This window comes from Pezoporus occidentalis, unplaced genomic scaffold, assembly GCF_034315485.1.
Source record: "Pezoporus occidentalis ecotype Australia unplaced genomic scaffold, CSIRO_AGI_Poc_V1 ctg147, whole genome shotgun sequence".
Classification (NCBI taxonomy): domain Eukaryota; kingdom Metazoa; phylum Chordata; class Aves; order Psittaciformes; family Psittacidae; genus Pezoporus; species Pezoporus occidentalis.
Window position 1 is genome coordinate 1,368,841 of NW_026913284.1, and position 12,753 is coordinate 1,381,593.

General features: G+C 52.3%; 3 protein-coding genes across 4 annotated transcripts in view; 2 read left to right on the forward strand and 1 right to left on the reverse strand.

Moving 5' to 3' along the window:
* ABCC2 (ATP binding cassette subfamily C member 2) overlaps positions 1 to 12,753 on the reverse strand; it is a 125,729-nt gene that overhangs the window by 107,297 nt on the left and 5,679 nt on the right. The window lies entirely within an intron of this gene.
* LOC134159491 (protein tfg-1-like) lies at positions 6,687 to 8,067 on the forward strand. The gene is made up of 3 exons (XM_062610491.1): positions 6,687 to 6,710; positions 7,013 to 7,094; positions 7,286 to 8,067. The coding sequence occupies exons 1-3, from the start codon at positions 6,687 to 6,689 to the stop codon at positions 8,065 to 8,067; spliced, it is 888 nt and encodes a 295-aa protein (XP_062466475.1).
* The window catches only part of HPSE2 (heparanase 2 (inactive)), a 110,141-nt gene continuing 106,057 nt past the window's right edge, over positions 8,670 to 12,753 (forward strand). The window contains exons 1-2 of one of the 2 annotated variants that reach the window (XM_062610420.1): positions 8,670 to 9,396; positions 10,492 to 10,649. In XM_062610420.1, coding sequence (XP_062466404.1) covers positions 9,137 to 9,396; positions 10,492 to 10,649 — 418 coding nt within the window. In that variant the 5' untranslated portion in view covers positions 8,670 to 9,136. The remainder of the gene's footprint in view (positions 9,397 to 10,491; positions 10,650 to 12,753) is intronic. The other variant, XM_062610422.1, reaches the window with a different exon arrangement.

The window sequence follows — 12,753 nt, forward strand, 5'->3', positions numbered from 1 at the left end:
TGGAGGCTGCTCTTTGCTGGCTTTTCTATCCTTTACCCCTAAATGGTCACCAGATGTTATTTGTTAGATTGGTAACTACTGGTGGCGCTTGTGTGTGTGCTGGCAGAGCTACTGTGTGCTTGGAGGCATTATCTGGTTCAGAGTGTTACTAACCTTGTTATATTGACATACGGTGAAACAGTCATGCCAGAATCCTGCTTCATGTACTGAGATGCCTCAACAGGAGCAAAATAACCTGGATGTTAGGGCTAGGCAGTGACCTGTAGGTTTAGTGTGGCTTATGATCTCGATGGGAGTGAAAAACCTGAGTAACAATAGCTCTGCTCTCAAAAAGGTGTGGCCAGAGGATATAAAAACACAGAAGAATAACACCTAGTCTAGGATGGAGCTGCCCTGGTCCTACAGTGTTATACACCATCTGTTGCGATGAGCTCCATCTTGATCAGGACATAGTTGTGTTCTTGCCAGATGTTAGCTTACATGTGCTATATGTAAAAGTAAACTGGTGCAAAAGTTGTGGTCCAATGCACTTTCAGTAGGATTTGCCCTGCATAAGTGACGACGTGCTAGCTAGCCTCTTGCTGAGAGGATGCACTCCAGAAGTTGCAGGTGTGTGGCTGGAGTGTGTTCAATGAGTCAAGATAGGAAATATCTTCCAAAGCTCCAAATAAGACAAAGCAAACTAAGCTTTAGCACATGCTCAATTGATTGAGTCTTTGGCAAAGTATGATGTGAATTTGCAAGGCTCTTGCTGAGGCCCGTACTGGCTGTATCCTGCCTGGTGAGTCCTTCAGCAAGCTGCCCTTGTTTTCTTCTTATGCTGAAACATCTGTCTTTTTTCACTGTTCTCCCCTTATGACATTGTTCTTCAATTAGGAATAATAACCCACCTCCCACTCACCAGGACTGCTCAGATTCTGCTTTACACCATACTTGCCACCACTGAGCTCCCTCTGCAGCTTCTGTGTCACAACCTGCAACATCCACAACCCCTGCTGGTGGTGACATCTCTGGTGATGGCTGTCCTCCTCCAGCCCTGACCGTATGGGTCCAGGCAGGACCTAGAGGAGGAGGGAAGTGTGGACACAGGAAATTTTGTGAAGTCCTTCACATCACCTTGACTCTAAGGCCTGAAGTCAGAGTCCCAGAGGCTGCAGGTTGCAGCTCACTTCCTTTGTGGTTGATGGGAGCCCAGGGGTTCTGCTGTCTGCTGGTCCTATAGAAAAGGGCCAGGATCCACCACAGGACTGCTAGTGGGGATAGAAATGTTAGCAGTCCAAATCATGATGGGAAACAGAAGGAGGAAAGAAAATGTAGATTTTAATTTATTTTTTTATTTTCCCAGAAAACAGGAAGAAATCAAGCAAGCACAAGGCTGGCTTCTCCCAGAACATACGTGCAATGTGATTGCCACTAATGCTCTTTAGCCAGCTGAGAGAGGATACTTCCCCCAAGTAAGTGAAGTAAGCAGTGAGATGTGGGATGCATGATAACTTCTGAGGCAGAAGGAATAAGACCCCAGGCAAATGAGCTCCAAACAACACATTGTGTCTTTTTAATCTTTTTCCATCTCTGATTCTGTGGTGCTCAACTAGCCTCTTTGTGCTGGCCAGGGTTGCTGCACGTTTGCAAAGGTTTATGCAGCCTTCTGGATGATGACATGTTAAGCACTCAGTTTGCGATAACCGATTTTCTCCTGAAATTATACCAAAACTCTGTTTGATTTAAACTGTTTCCCAAGCATTTTGGTTAATAACAGAAGACAGTCCACTCCAAGAGAATCTAACTTGAGGAAGCCATGAAATTTAATTCATTTCTGCAACTTAAATATATAATCAGTGACATATGGTAATACTAAATACGGGAGGAAATGTCGTTGTTTAAGTCAAATTTCTGCATTCAGTCAAAATCCAATAGCTGTAACATCAAACTGTAGTTTCCATTGTACAGGAAATAAAGCATCATTTTTTCAAAGAAAAGAGACATGCAATTGCATGCCTATTACATTGCTTATATAGCTTTATTTATAGCTTCTCCATGTTGCTAAAAAGGGCTAACAGAAGAGAAACTGTGGAGGTAGAAGAAATGAGGCAACACCCAGATAGTGGTAGAAAGGACAAAGGAGATGTCTGCCCTATGAAAATACACTCCTTCCCTGCAGTTGTTTCTGGGCAATAAACTACTGTGCCTGGGCTATGGACCTTGTGCCTTCCCCATCACTTCTGCAGGCATTCGAGCGCTGAAGCAGTGCTGAGGTGAAGCTGTGTTGCTGTAAGAACTGTGGAAATGCTTCTCTCAGTGCTCTCTGCCATCGTGCAACATTTTTCTTCTGCCCCATTGATCTCAAGACAGGGAAAGGAGCTATTTGCTTGCTCACTGTCAGTAGGAGGGGTAGGGTTTATGTCAGATTTGTGTGAAGCTGCAGGCAGACTGTGTGTTTGCATGGTTTCAACCTTACAAGTGATGCTTGCAGACCTTTGTCTGCATCACCACCTTAAAGAGCTCAGGAACTTAACTGCTGTTCTTGGAATTTATGCAGAAAGTTTTTCTGGATTTATTTGAGAGCTTTCATGAGGCAATGGAAGCAGAGTATCGGTTTAAGGTCTATCCAGCTTCAGCCTGTCTCCCCTTCCCTCCATTACAGCCCAGTGATGTCACTGCTGGCCTTTCATCCTTTCACCAATGTCCAGTGGTGCTCATTTCTGGCCCTACTCATCTCCTGGGTTCCTTCTTGGGCATTCACTGCTTCTACACTGCTGGCATTTCACTTTGTTTCTCCTTCGTCTGTCTCTCTGGTTGTCAGGCATGACCCACAGTTCTCAGCACTTCCTCCTCTTGTTCTCTAGCTGAATTTCATGTGTTGCTTCTGATTTCTCTACAAAAACCAATGGCTTGCAGCTTTAACATAGTTGATTTCTCCTGTCTATAGCAGGTCCATGCTCAGTTGTCCTGACAAAGTTGGTGACAGAGGTGCCATAATCAAATAGAGAGGACAGAGGTTTACAATTTTATCATTACCTGAAATTCCATTTTTTCCTCTCTCACCCCAGCAACATCTCTGCCTTGAGAGCATTTTGGCTGCTCCTTTGTCCCCTGAGCTCCATCTCCTCGTTGGTTTCTGCACACAGTCCCTTCCTCTTTTTTTTGTAATTGACTCGTTTGCTCCTCCAGCCTAGCACTTCATCCATCTTCCTATTTCCCCTCTCTGATCTACTCCTCATGTCCACTTCCTTCAGTTTTTTTGCTGGAATGTGAAGCATCCCTCCAGAAAAATAGGTCTCTGAACTTTTACCATCCCCCCTGTATTCCCTCTTCCTTCACCTCTATCATCTCCTCCCAGATGGTGGGACAGATACTTGTTCACATTCATTCTCAGGCTTGCAAAATTGGCATATTCACTTCTCTTTCCTTTTCACATGATGATGTGAAATGATAATTCTACACATTTCTCTGCTCCTCAGGGCTGGGCTTAGTTTGCTGGAAGTGTTTCTGAGGCTATTGTGGTCTTTGGAGATCTGCAGAGCTCTGGTTCTCAGTGGTGCTTTGTTCCCCTGACTTGCTTCTACTCAAGGTACAAAAGACAACAGCTAAATCAGACCCAGCCATTGATGACTACAGAGAAGTTTGGGAATCCAAAGGGCATTTTCTGTCAAAGGGTGCTGTCATACACAGAGGTATCCTCAGTCACTATGTGGATGTTTTTTCTGCTTGCTGAAGAGGCAGTGGACAAAGGAGATTTCTGCCCGCTGGGATGACACCCAGTTTGACCAGCCTCAGGAGCAGTTCCCACAGCTTGATGGAAATTGTGCATCTTAGTTTTTCAAGAGCCTCAAAACATCTTTTGGGAGATAGACACTTCGGGAACTCCCTGTCTCTCTCCATAGACAAATCTCCAGGACTAGGGTACCTGTGCTAGTCTGAAGATGTTTGAGACTAGGACTGAGGAAAAGAATAAATGCAGTTTATTCCAGCAGAGTACATGGTGTCTAACTGCTCACAGTGCTGGAAATTAAGTTACAAAAAGAACAAAAGAAAAGAGATCATGAACCAGCAGCTGCCTTTAGCTTTAGTGCACCTTCACCCCCCAGTTTCTCATGTGGCTTCCCATGGTGTGCCAGCTAGGGAGAGCCCACATCCAAAACCTTTATGAGACCAGTGCCTTCTTTTTGTCCATGTCGCCTTTTTCTATAGTTTTCTTAATTAGGCAGCTAGCGAGTACAGAATGACTCTCAGAGGAAAGCCTGGCAGCACCGTGCTCTATTTTCCTATGACTGGACTTGGTAATACCAGTTTGTGTTTGTTTCATGATGGTAAAAGGCAAAGAGCACTGCCAACTGTGTTTTTTCCAACCAGGCAGTTGGTTTTGATCGATGCCTTGCTTTTGCTCATAGGGAGGAAGGAAGCGCTCTCAGTAGGCTTGCTTTCCTCCTGCTGTCAATGAGCTGCCCAGCCAGCCAGTCCTCTGAGCCCAGATATGTTTGCTTGTTACAGAACATCCCAGGTCATCTACGTTAAAGAGCAATGCACCAATACTGTATTAAACTGAGCAACTGCCCTCTGCCTGCTTGTTCAGGTTAGATGTGATACATAAATGTGCTAGAAAATGGTTTCAGCAGTGGAGTTCACTGTGCAGCGCCCACCTTGACACTGGCAGTTTTAGGAGCTTGCATTCCAGACCTTAAGCCTCTTGTGAAAATGATGGGCACTGAAGTGCAGAAAGAGAAAAAGCCTCAATAAAAGGAGTCTGTCATGCAATTGAGTGGTGTGATGACCACAGATTTACCACATTCCCTGGGCTTGCTCTTATTGTCAGAAATTGTCATGCCATGGTACAGGGCAAGAACTTGAGAGTCTCAAAAGAAAGTGTATTTTGGTAAAGTATCTATAGATAACGCTCTTAATTGTCACTTGCTGAATTTTCTCCTTGTTGGCTTTTTTAGAGCATCCATAACTCAGGTTTACTTGACAGCACTACAGAAACAGACATGGTTGATATCTTGGGAATCAAAGACATGATGACTGTTTTTTTTTTTTAAAGGCTGTCTAGCCTGTTTTATCCTTCCCAGCCTAATGGAGGTTTGTTTGGTACAGCACATCCTCTGATGATAATAACTTTCATCATTTATGAGCAGAAGTTTATTTTCTAGTGAACTAAAAATGTTCATCCTAAGGAGATTTCCCCCATTTCCTTTCAGGCCGATTTGTACAGTCTGAGATCTCAGTTTAAATTTCCGCTGTGCTTTTTCTTCTCTCTTCCCCACCCTCTGCCTTCCAACCCCCCCCCCCCCCGCCCCAGTCAGTCCTGCCGTCCAAAGAGGTTTCATGTACTGAAACCCTTCAACAACTGCTCAGACGATTTACAACAAGCACTTTCACAGGCAGTAGCTCTACAAAAGCAAGGAAAAGGCGAACTACCTATAATAACGAAGTTAAATGCAGTTTTAAGTGTTTGTGAACTGCAACTGACTGAAAGGGTGCCAAACGTTTTGCAAATATACACAAAAAGACAGGCCCCTGCTCTAATATACTTATAAATTAAAAGGAAAGTTCATTGGCAAGAGCAGAAGAGATGATATGACATGCTTTAAATAGTTTATAGGGAGCTGGAGGATTGTTGTTTATTTGGTGATGTTGGGAAAATATTTAATGTGCTTTGGTTAAACTCTTTATAGAAATGTTTCTCCTCCCCCGTTTTTTTTTTTTTTTTTTTTTTTTTTCCAGTGACTGTTTTGGAGATTAAAACCAGCAGGTTTAGAGTAGATGGAAAAAGGAGAAACGTATTTCCAAATCGACAAAACCGCGAGTAAATCTTTATAGATAGCTTTTATGTGAGTCAGGCTTTCTAAACTAATTATCGTAATACAAGAAAGGACCAGCGCTTCACCGCCCTGCGCACGGCGAGCAAGGTCGCAGCTGGTGTAAATCGAGATGCCTCCTATCTGGTTTGCATTGCTGTGAAGGAGGTGAGCTGTGCCCCCTCCTTGCAGGTTCCTGGACCAGCCCCGAGCGGTGCCGGTAATTCTCGGGGCTCCCGCACCTCCCTTGCTGCCCCACCGCTCAGAGATAATAATCAAAGCCTTTTAGAGTTTAAAGGGCTTCTATAGCAAACCTACCATTTATTTTAAAACCAAACCCCCAAACCGGTGAATTTTTTAGGTTCGCCTTGCCCTTGCTGTGGCCAGATACGAAAAGGGGTGCAATTGCTTTTCCGAGGCCAACGGATCGGGGCAGGCTCCAGCTGTTGGTCTGGAAAGCTGAGACAGGTAAGGGAATATGTTCTTTAGCGCCTTCTTCCCAGAATCTGGAAGCTGACCCCGGCAGCTGGGAGACTTTTTGCTCCTTTCCCTGCTGTTTTATGTTGTTGGTGATGTCTCCGCAGATAAGTGACTTCGCTGCATCCGGAGTTTGCGTTCGAAGCAGAGACTAATTGTAAGGAACGTTTCAGAATAAACACATTTCCAAAGAAGTTTGTAAGGGGAAAATATATGTGTAAAGGAGGTTAAATGGGACAATTTGTCTTTTTCTACCTAACCCGCTAGAGTTTCGTTTCAAAATAGAGGCATCCTTAGCAGGAGACGCGGCACAAAATTTTGGCCTGTAACCACATCTCTGATTTGAGAAACAAATGCCCCTGAAGCCTTGCTGACATCTGATAATGCGGGGGAAAATAATCATAAAATAACAAGATGATTCAGAAACTCGTGTCCCGTGTTTGGAGGTGACCCAAAAAAATTGAGCAGCTTCCGAAGCTGAGGCTTCGGGTCCTGGGTCAGTTCTAAGCGCCATTGCAAACTGCGGCTGAAACATTTGCAGGCGAATACAAGTCTCCAGGCTTAAATTGCCTTCTTCCTGTCCCGGGATGCCAGGGCTTTGCACAGCTGAAATTGCACAGCCCTTTCCCCCGGATCCTCTTATTTCTTCTAGCGCTCAAAGCCCCGCTGCTCCGGGCGTCCCTTTACTGCTTTTTGTCAGCCTGAGCTGCGCCTGGCAGCGAGGCGCGTTTTGAGCCCAGCTCCCATCTCCTCCTTACCGGGATGGGTTTCACAGTAAATCCTGGTTTGTGCTCTCCCTGCTCACCCCTAGCAGAGCCAAAGGTATGTTTCATCCTCCCCCAGCCCCGTTACTATTAATTGCACAGTGACTCCGGGCTCCCGCAACCCCTGCTTGTGTAGCCCGGGTCTGGCAGCGGGGCTGCCCCTGGAGAGATAGGCTTGAAGTGTTTCGTGGGGCAGAAACGAGGGGAAAGGAGATGTCCACGGGATACGGCGCTCACCGCCTTCCCCAGGATCCAGGCCCAAGCTTCTCCACTTTGTGCGGGGATCAGCCGAGCGTACCGACCTCCGGGACCTGCCGCCGTGGGACACACCGGGTCCTCTCCCTCGGTCTCCAGGACCCCCGCTGCGAAGGACGAAGAGCGCAGGTGGCTCCGCACGGGCACTGGGAGGAGCGGGATGGGGGTCCCAGCAGCGGGGAGCCCTGCCGGGACAACAGGCTGCCGGTGCGCCGGGGGTGCCCTTGGCCCTGCCTGCGGAGCTCGCCGCTCGTACCCGAGCATGGACAGGCTCCCCGAGGGCTGCTGGCGGGGCCCTGTCGTCTGGTCCGCTCTTCCATGTGGCTCAGAGCGGCCCGGCTCAGGGCGCTACTTGTGCCTCTGTCCCGCAGCCCCACCGCTCGCCGCAGCCTCGGCATTTCCCGACCCCGGCGCGGGGGAGCCCGCAGGTGGGTGCCTGTTCCCCGCTGCGCCGGGTCCCTCACCGGCAGATGGTGCTGCTGGAGCCCCATCCCCGGGGCTGCGGGGCCCCGAAGGGCCGCACTGGGCCCTGCTCAGCCCAGCCACTTCCAGCCCTGCCGGTAAAGGCAGCGACATCTGAGCCCTGCGTGCTGCTTGGTCTGGGTGAAGGTGGAGCCGAGGTGGGCAAGGGCAGCGGCGGAGGCGGAGGGCTCAGGTATGGCGCGTTATATGTCCCTGAGCTCACCGGCTACCGGTGTGTGGGACGCGGCGCTTGCCCGGAAAGCAGCTGCTGGCGGGGCAAGATGCCTGCTTCCCGTGTAGATTCCTTGAGGTAGGCCATCTCTCTCGGGATGCTCGGCAGCGGCCACTGATGCCGGGCCTGGTGTCACCAGCCTGCTCCCAGCGCCGAGAACCGTGGCCGGTTTCATCTCTGCAGCACACCGAGCCCGGGGCGTCCTGCAGGCAGCGGCCACGAGCTGGCCCTGGCGCCGGCTACATCGTCGGTTCCATCGAACCAAAAGGTAGTGCCCTTTGCACCACCGATGAGGACATTTCCACAAAGGCCGCTGCTACCGCCGCTCCTCTCCCTTCCCCGCCGCGGGTCGGGCACCGCTGGACCCCGAATCCGAAGGGAAAGGGCTGCGGGTGGCCAGATTCCGCGGGTCTCTGTCCTCGACGGGTCTTCGTGAGCGGCCCGGCAGAGCCGGTGACTTTGGGCGGGGCCAGCCGCGTGTGCCGGGACCGGGCTTCAGGCTGCTGGCGACCCCCAGCCCCGCTGCTCCCGTCGGTCCCGCGGAACCGTCAGAGCTCAGTCCCGGGGGCCCCACCCGGCACGGCGGGTCCCGGCTCGCTCGGGGCTGAGCTCTCCCCGTGGGTATCGCGTTTTTTTTGGGGGGTGATTAACCTTGCTTTCCCATAGCCAGGGCCGCCCGCGCTGCCTTACCGCCTCGGCCGTTCCTGCAGCCGCGGACAAGCTGGGGCCGTGCTGGGCTGCCGCCGTGCTCCGGTCCCGGGCTCCTCGGTGTCCCGGCTCCGGCCCGGTTTTGCGCTGTCCGAGAACTCCCGTCCCGGAAAGCGGCCGCCGGTGGGCTGCGGAGCTGGCGCAAAGCGAAAGCTCGGGGCTGCGGTGGGGCGGCGGGCCCCGAGCCGAGGGGGTTAAACCAGGAGCCTCCCCTTACCTTCAAAAAGTTAAAAATGGAGCCTGCATCTCTTAAAGGGGCGGTGCTGGCTGCATGGAGTCTTGGCACCGGCTGCGAGAAAGGCTGGTCAGGGGCGTGAGTTCCCCTCCACCAGCACCAAAACATTGCAAAAAAAGGCAGAGCTCCCCACACTTTAGATAAGGACAATTAGCCACAGCGAGCCCCTGCAGACAGCGAGCTAATTAGGGGTTTCCTGCTCTCCGGCATGCCCTGTCCCAGCTCCTGCCCCCCCGGGCTCTTAGCCCTGATGGCACCTGGGCTGGCTCTCATGGCCACCTTCTCGCTGTCCTCCCAGGCCGGGGACAGGAGAGCGCTGCCAGTGGAGAAACCTCCAGGTGTGAAGGGAAGGACTCTCATTCTCCTTGATGTCAACACCAAGAGCCCTGTCAGGATAATCAGTGAGAATTTCCTCTCCCTGCAGCTGGACCCCTCCATCATTCATGATGGCTGGCTCGATTTCTTAAGGTAAGGCAGGAGCCCCCCGGCGCCCTTCCCAAGCCGCCCGCGGGGCGCCCCGGCGGCCCCGCCGCCCAGCCCCGCCGGGCTCCGCGCTGCTGGCTGCGCTCGTTGTGACGGAGGGAGCGAGGCCATGGTTTCCATTAAGATGCACATGTTTGCAATGGAGAAAGCATTTCGGAGACTTATCAATTATGACTGCAAAAATGTCGTGCTCCCCTCACTCCAACAACCGCTCCCCTGAACAATAAAATAATTAAGCACAACACGGGGCCGAGGCAGCACAGGGGAAAAAAAAACACAAACCCTAAAAAACAAATCAAAAAGCAGCAGGAGGAATGGGGCCGCCTGCCGAGCCGAGCTGAGCCTTTCCCGGGTCCCGACGGCCGGAAAGCGGGGTGTCGGCCAGGTCTTCAGAGCCCTCCGCTCCCCGGACTTCCAGCTCTGCGAGGGGGGCAGAGTAGGGCTGCAGCTGCGCTGGGCTCCACCGGCGGTGCGGAGCGGCCGCGGCCTGGAGGCGCTGGGACGGCCAGAAAGCCCTCTCCCTGCTGGGTAAGTCGGGAAGGGAGAGCGGGTCTCCACCGCGCGCCCGTTCCGAGTGTCTTCGGCTGCGGCAGCCTCCGGTGAAGGAGCGGGCGAAGCGGAGCCTGGCCGGCTTCCCCCTTCCTTTCCTCCCCTCTCCGCTTCACTCTGCTCAGCTCCCCTCCCCTCCGCGGCTGCTCGGCCCGCGGCACGGTCCCGTGTTCCCGTGTGGTGCGGCAGGGCTGTGCGGGGCGGTGAGCGCTTCTGCGTCCGGGACGCTGCTGCACTTGTCCGGGGGACGCCGCGGGCGAGCGGGGAGAGGGTTATTAGCAGGGTCCTGCCGGCCTCGGGCCACCGCCGGCGGTTGGGGCGGCTCCCCGCTCCCGGGCCGCGTTGCTCGGCTGGCGCAAAGCCCCACAGCTGGACTCCGCCGCCGTGGTACCCGCAGCGCACCGGGCAGCAGGGCCCTGCAGGGTAACGGATGGTCTTCTAAGCCTCGTGGCCGCCGGTCGTCCCCGGGACCGAGGCAGGGAGGCTCGTCCCGTCCCGCGGCGCCCTCAGCCCGGTCTCTCCTCTCCCCAGCTCCCGGCGGCTGGTGACCCTGGCGCGGGGCCTGGCCCCCGCCTTCCTACGCTTCGCGGGCAAGAGGACGGACTTTCTGCAGTTCCACAACGTGAAGAACCCGGCCAAGAGCCGCGGCGGGCCCGGCCCCGACTACTACCTCAAGAACTACGAGGACGGTGAGCTCCGAGTTCGGGACATGGGGCGGGAGCGGCAGCGGGGGTTTGCGGGCGCCGGGCGGTCCCACTCCGCCTGCCCCGCTCTCCCTGTGCCCACGCGGAGCCGCGCAGCTACCGGGCAGCGCCGCCGCCGGGCACCGGGCAGGGGAACCTCCCACGTACTCTTTTCTTCCCGAGCGGGACGAGCAGGACTGCTCGGTGGAGCCAGATCACTCGTTACCGGTGCATCCGGTGGATGCCGGCCCCGGGAACAAAAGACCGGCACCGGGAAGAGGGGCTTTTCGTGTTCCTCCACCGCTCTGCAGCTCCCTTCGCTCTCGAGCCTTGAGCGGGCACTGCCGTCCGCAGAGTGGCTTTGCCGCTCCTGCCGGGGACCGGGCACTGCCGTCCAGCGATGCCTGTGCACGCACCGCTCAACCTTCCCGCCGGGAGCCTTGCTTTTCCTCAAGGACCTCGGCGTCGTTCCGCGTTTCTCCGCCCGCCGCAGTCCCGGGGCTTCTTACAGACCCTGATCGCTCCCCCTCGGGACCCCGCTGCCACCGTAGGTCTTTCCGAAAGTCGCTGCCTGGCCCACGGCTTTCCGCACCTCTACCCTCCTCCCCTAGCTTCGCCTTTTGCGGCCCTTAATTCACACAAAGAAACTTCGTAGGAAAGTCAGGGCCAAGTCCGTCTTAAGGCGTTTATTTTAAGCAGCAGACTACCATGTCCGCATGCAAGAATTTATTGATTTTTCTCTTGCTTCTTTTTTTTTAAAGGAAAAAAAAACCAACCAACCAAGCAAACAAAAAAAAAACCACCAAAAAAAATCAAAACCAACCCAAAGCTTTGGGTATTTTTCCTTGCTCAATGGCTTACAAAAATCAGCTGAAGATATTTCCATAAGTAATTTTGAAGGCCAATTAATGCCAGACAGATCCCAGTGGGCAGGTTTGTGGAACAGAGGAAGTTTCGCAGAGATCTAGTCAGCAGCACAGTGCTGAATGGAAAAAGCAGATGCATTTGCCAGTTTTCTGATGGCTCTCACTCCTGCTGTTCCCCCACGTAACTTCTGATCTCACCGAGATGAATGTCCCTCTATTCCCACCCGCAGGCAGGTGGGTCAGTTTGTGTGTTCTGTCTTTCGCCTGGTCTCTTGGCCGGAGCAATCCCGATGTTATTCCTTGTTTTATTTCTCCTCGTAACAAATCTCAGGCGGCAGGTTTGCTGTAAACTTTGCTTGCTGAGATGCACTTCAGGAGAAAATGCTGACCAAACCTGCCGCAACCACCTCAAACAGAAGAAATTAAGTGTAGTGCATAAAATCGTGGATGGGACTCATACAAAACATTTGTAGGAATAAATTTTCCCACTTCTAATATTTCAACAGCTTGCAGGAGACAAACTTATTAAATGTCTTCACAACAGCTTTCATGTTAGGGAAGGACTGAAAGCTTTTGGTGTTTTTTCCAGTTTTTCCTCATAGCAATAAAGTTGAAATGTAGCAGCCCTTCAAAATGAAGCTTCTCATAGAAGCCATAACCACAGGTCTTAACTTTTCATCACTTAAATATGGAACAGAACCATTGCAAATGTGGGTGAGGGAAGGAGGGGACACATGTGGTGTGTATCAAGCATCGGTGTAAATCAGAAAGGTGTGGTAAAAGGGATTTCCTGCCTGGAAGTAAAGCTTTTGTATTTGCTCTTCAGATCTGGGTGAAAACTCCAGGGCTAGAGTTGCTAGTAGCTGGCATCTTTTTGTGCCGAGGCTGTGCTGAGCACTTCTCTAGAGGGATCCAGCTCTCCAAAATGAAAACCTGATGCCACTGCAGTTCTTTGCCTCTCTGTATTGGATCTGAGCAGCCATCTTATCCTTTTGGACCACTGGTCTGGTTTTTGTTCCCTTATCTGTGGCTCACCCAAGACCTGCCTGGGATCAGGGCATGCACGAACATGCAAGTGGATGCCCTTGCTGCAAGGAACTTACAGCCTGAGTAGACAGAAGAAAGATGGCAATCAGCACCTGAGAGTGGGGGAGCCAGCAAGCATCCTGATAGGTACCCTTCCTCCTCCCCAGTTTATCTGGGGTGGTTGGTGTTGTTTTCCGTGTCTGTGGGCTTTTGCAGGT

What these genes read in the sequence shown, in the direction of transcription:
- LOC134159491 (XM_062610491.1), top strand. Translation starts at nt 6,687, where the DNA reads ATGATTCAGAAACTCGTGTCCCGT. An exon ending in TTCAGAAACTCGTGTCCCGT is followed by an intron (nt 6,711 to 7,012) that starts GTTTGGAGGTGA and finishes TTTTGAGCCCAG; the next exon opens with CTCCCATCTCCTCCTTACCG. An exon ending in CACCCCTAGCAGAGCCAAAG is followed by an intron (nt 7,095 to 7,285) that starts GTATGTTTCATC and finishes CGCCTTCCCCAG; the next exon opens with GATCCAGGCCCAAGCTTCTC.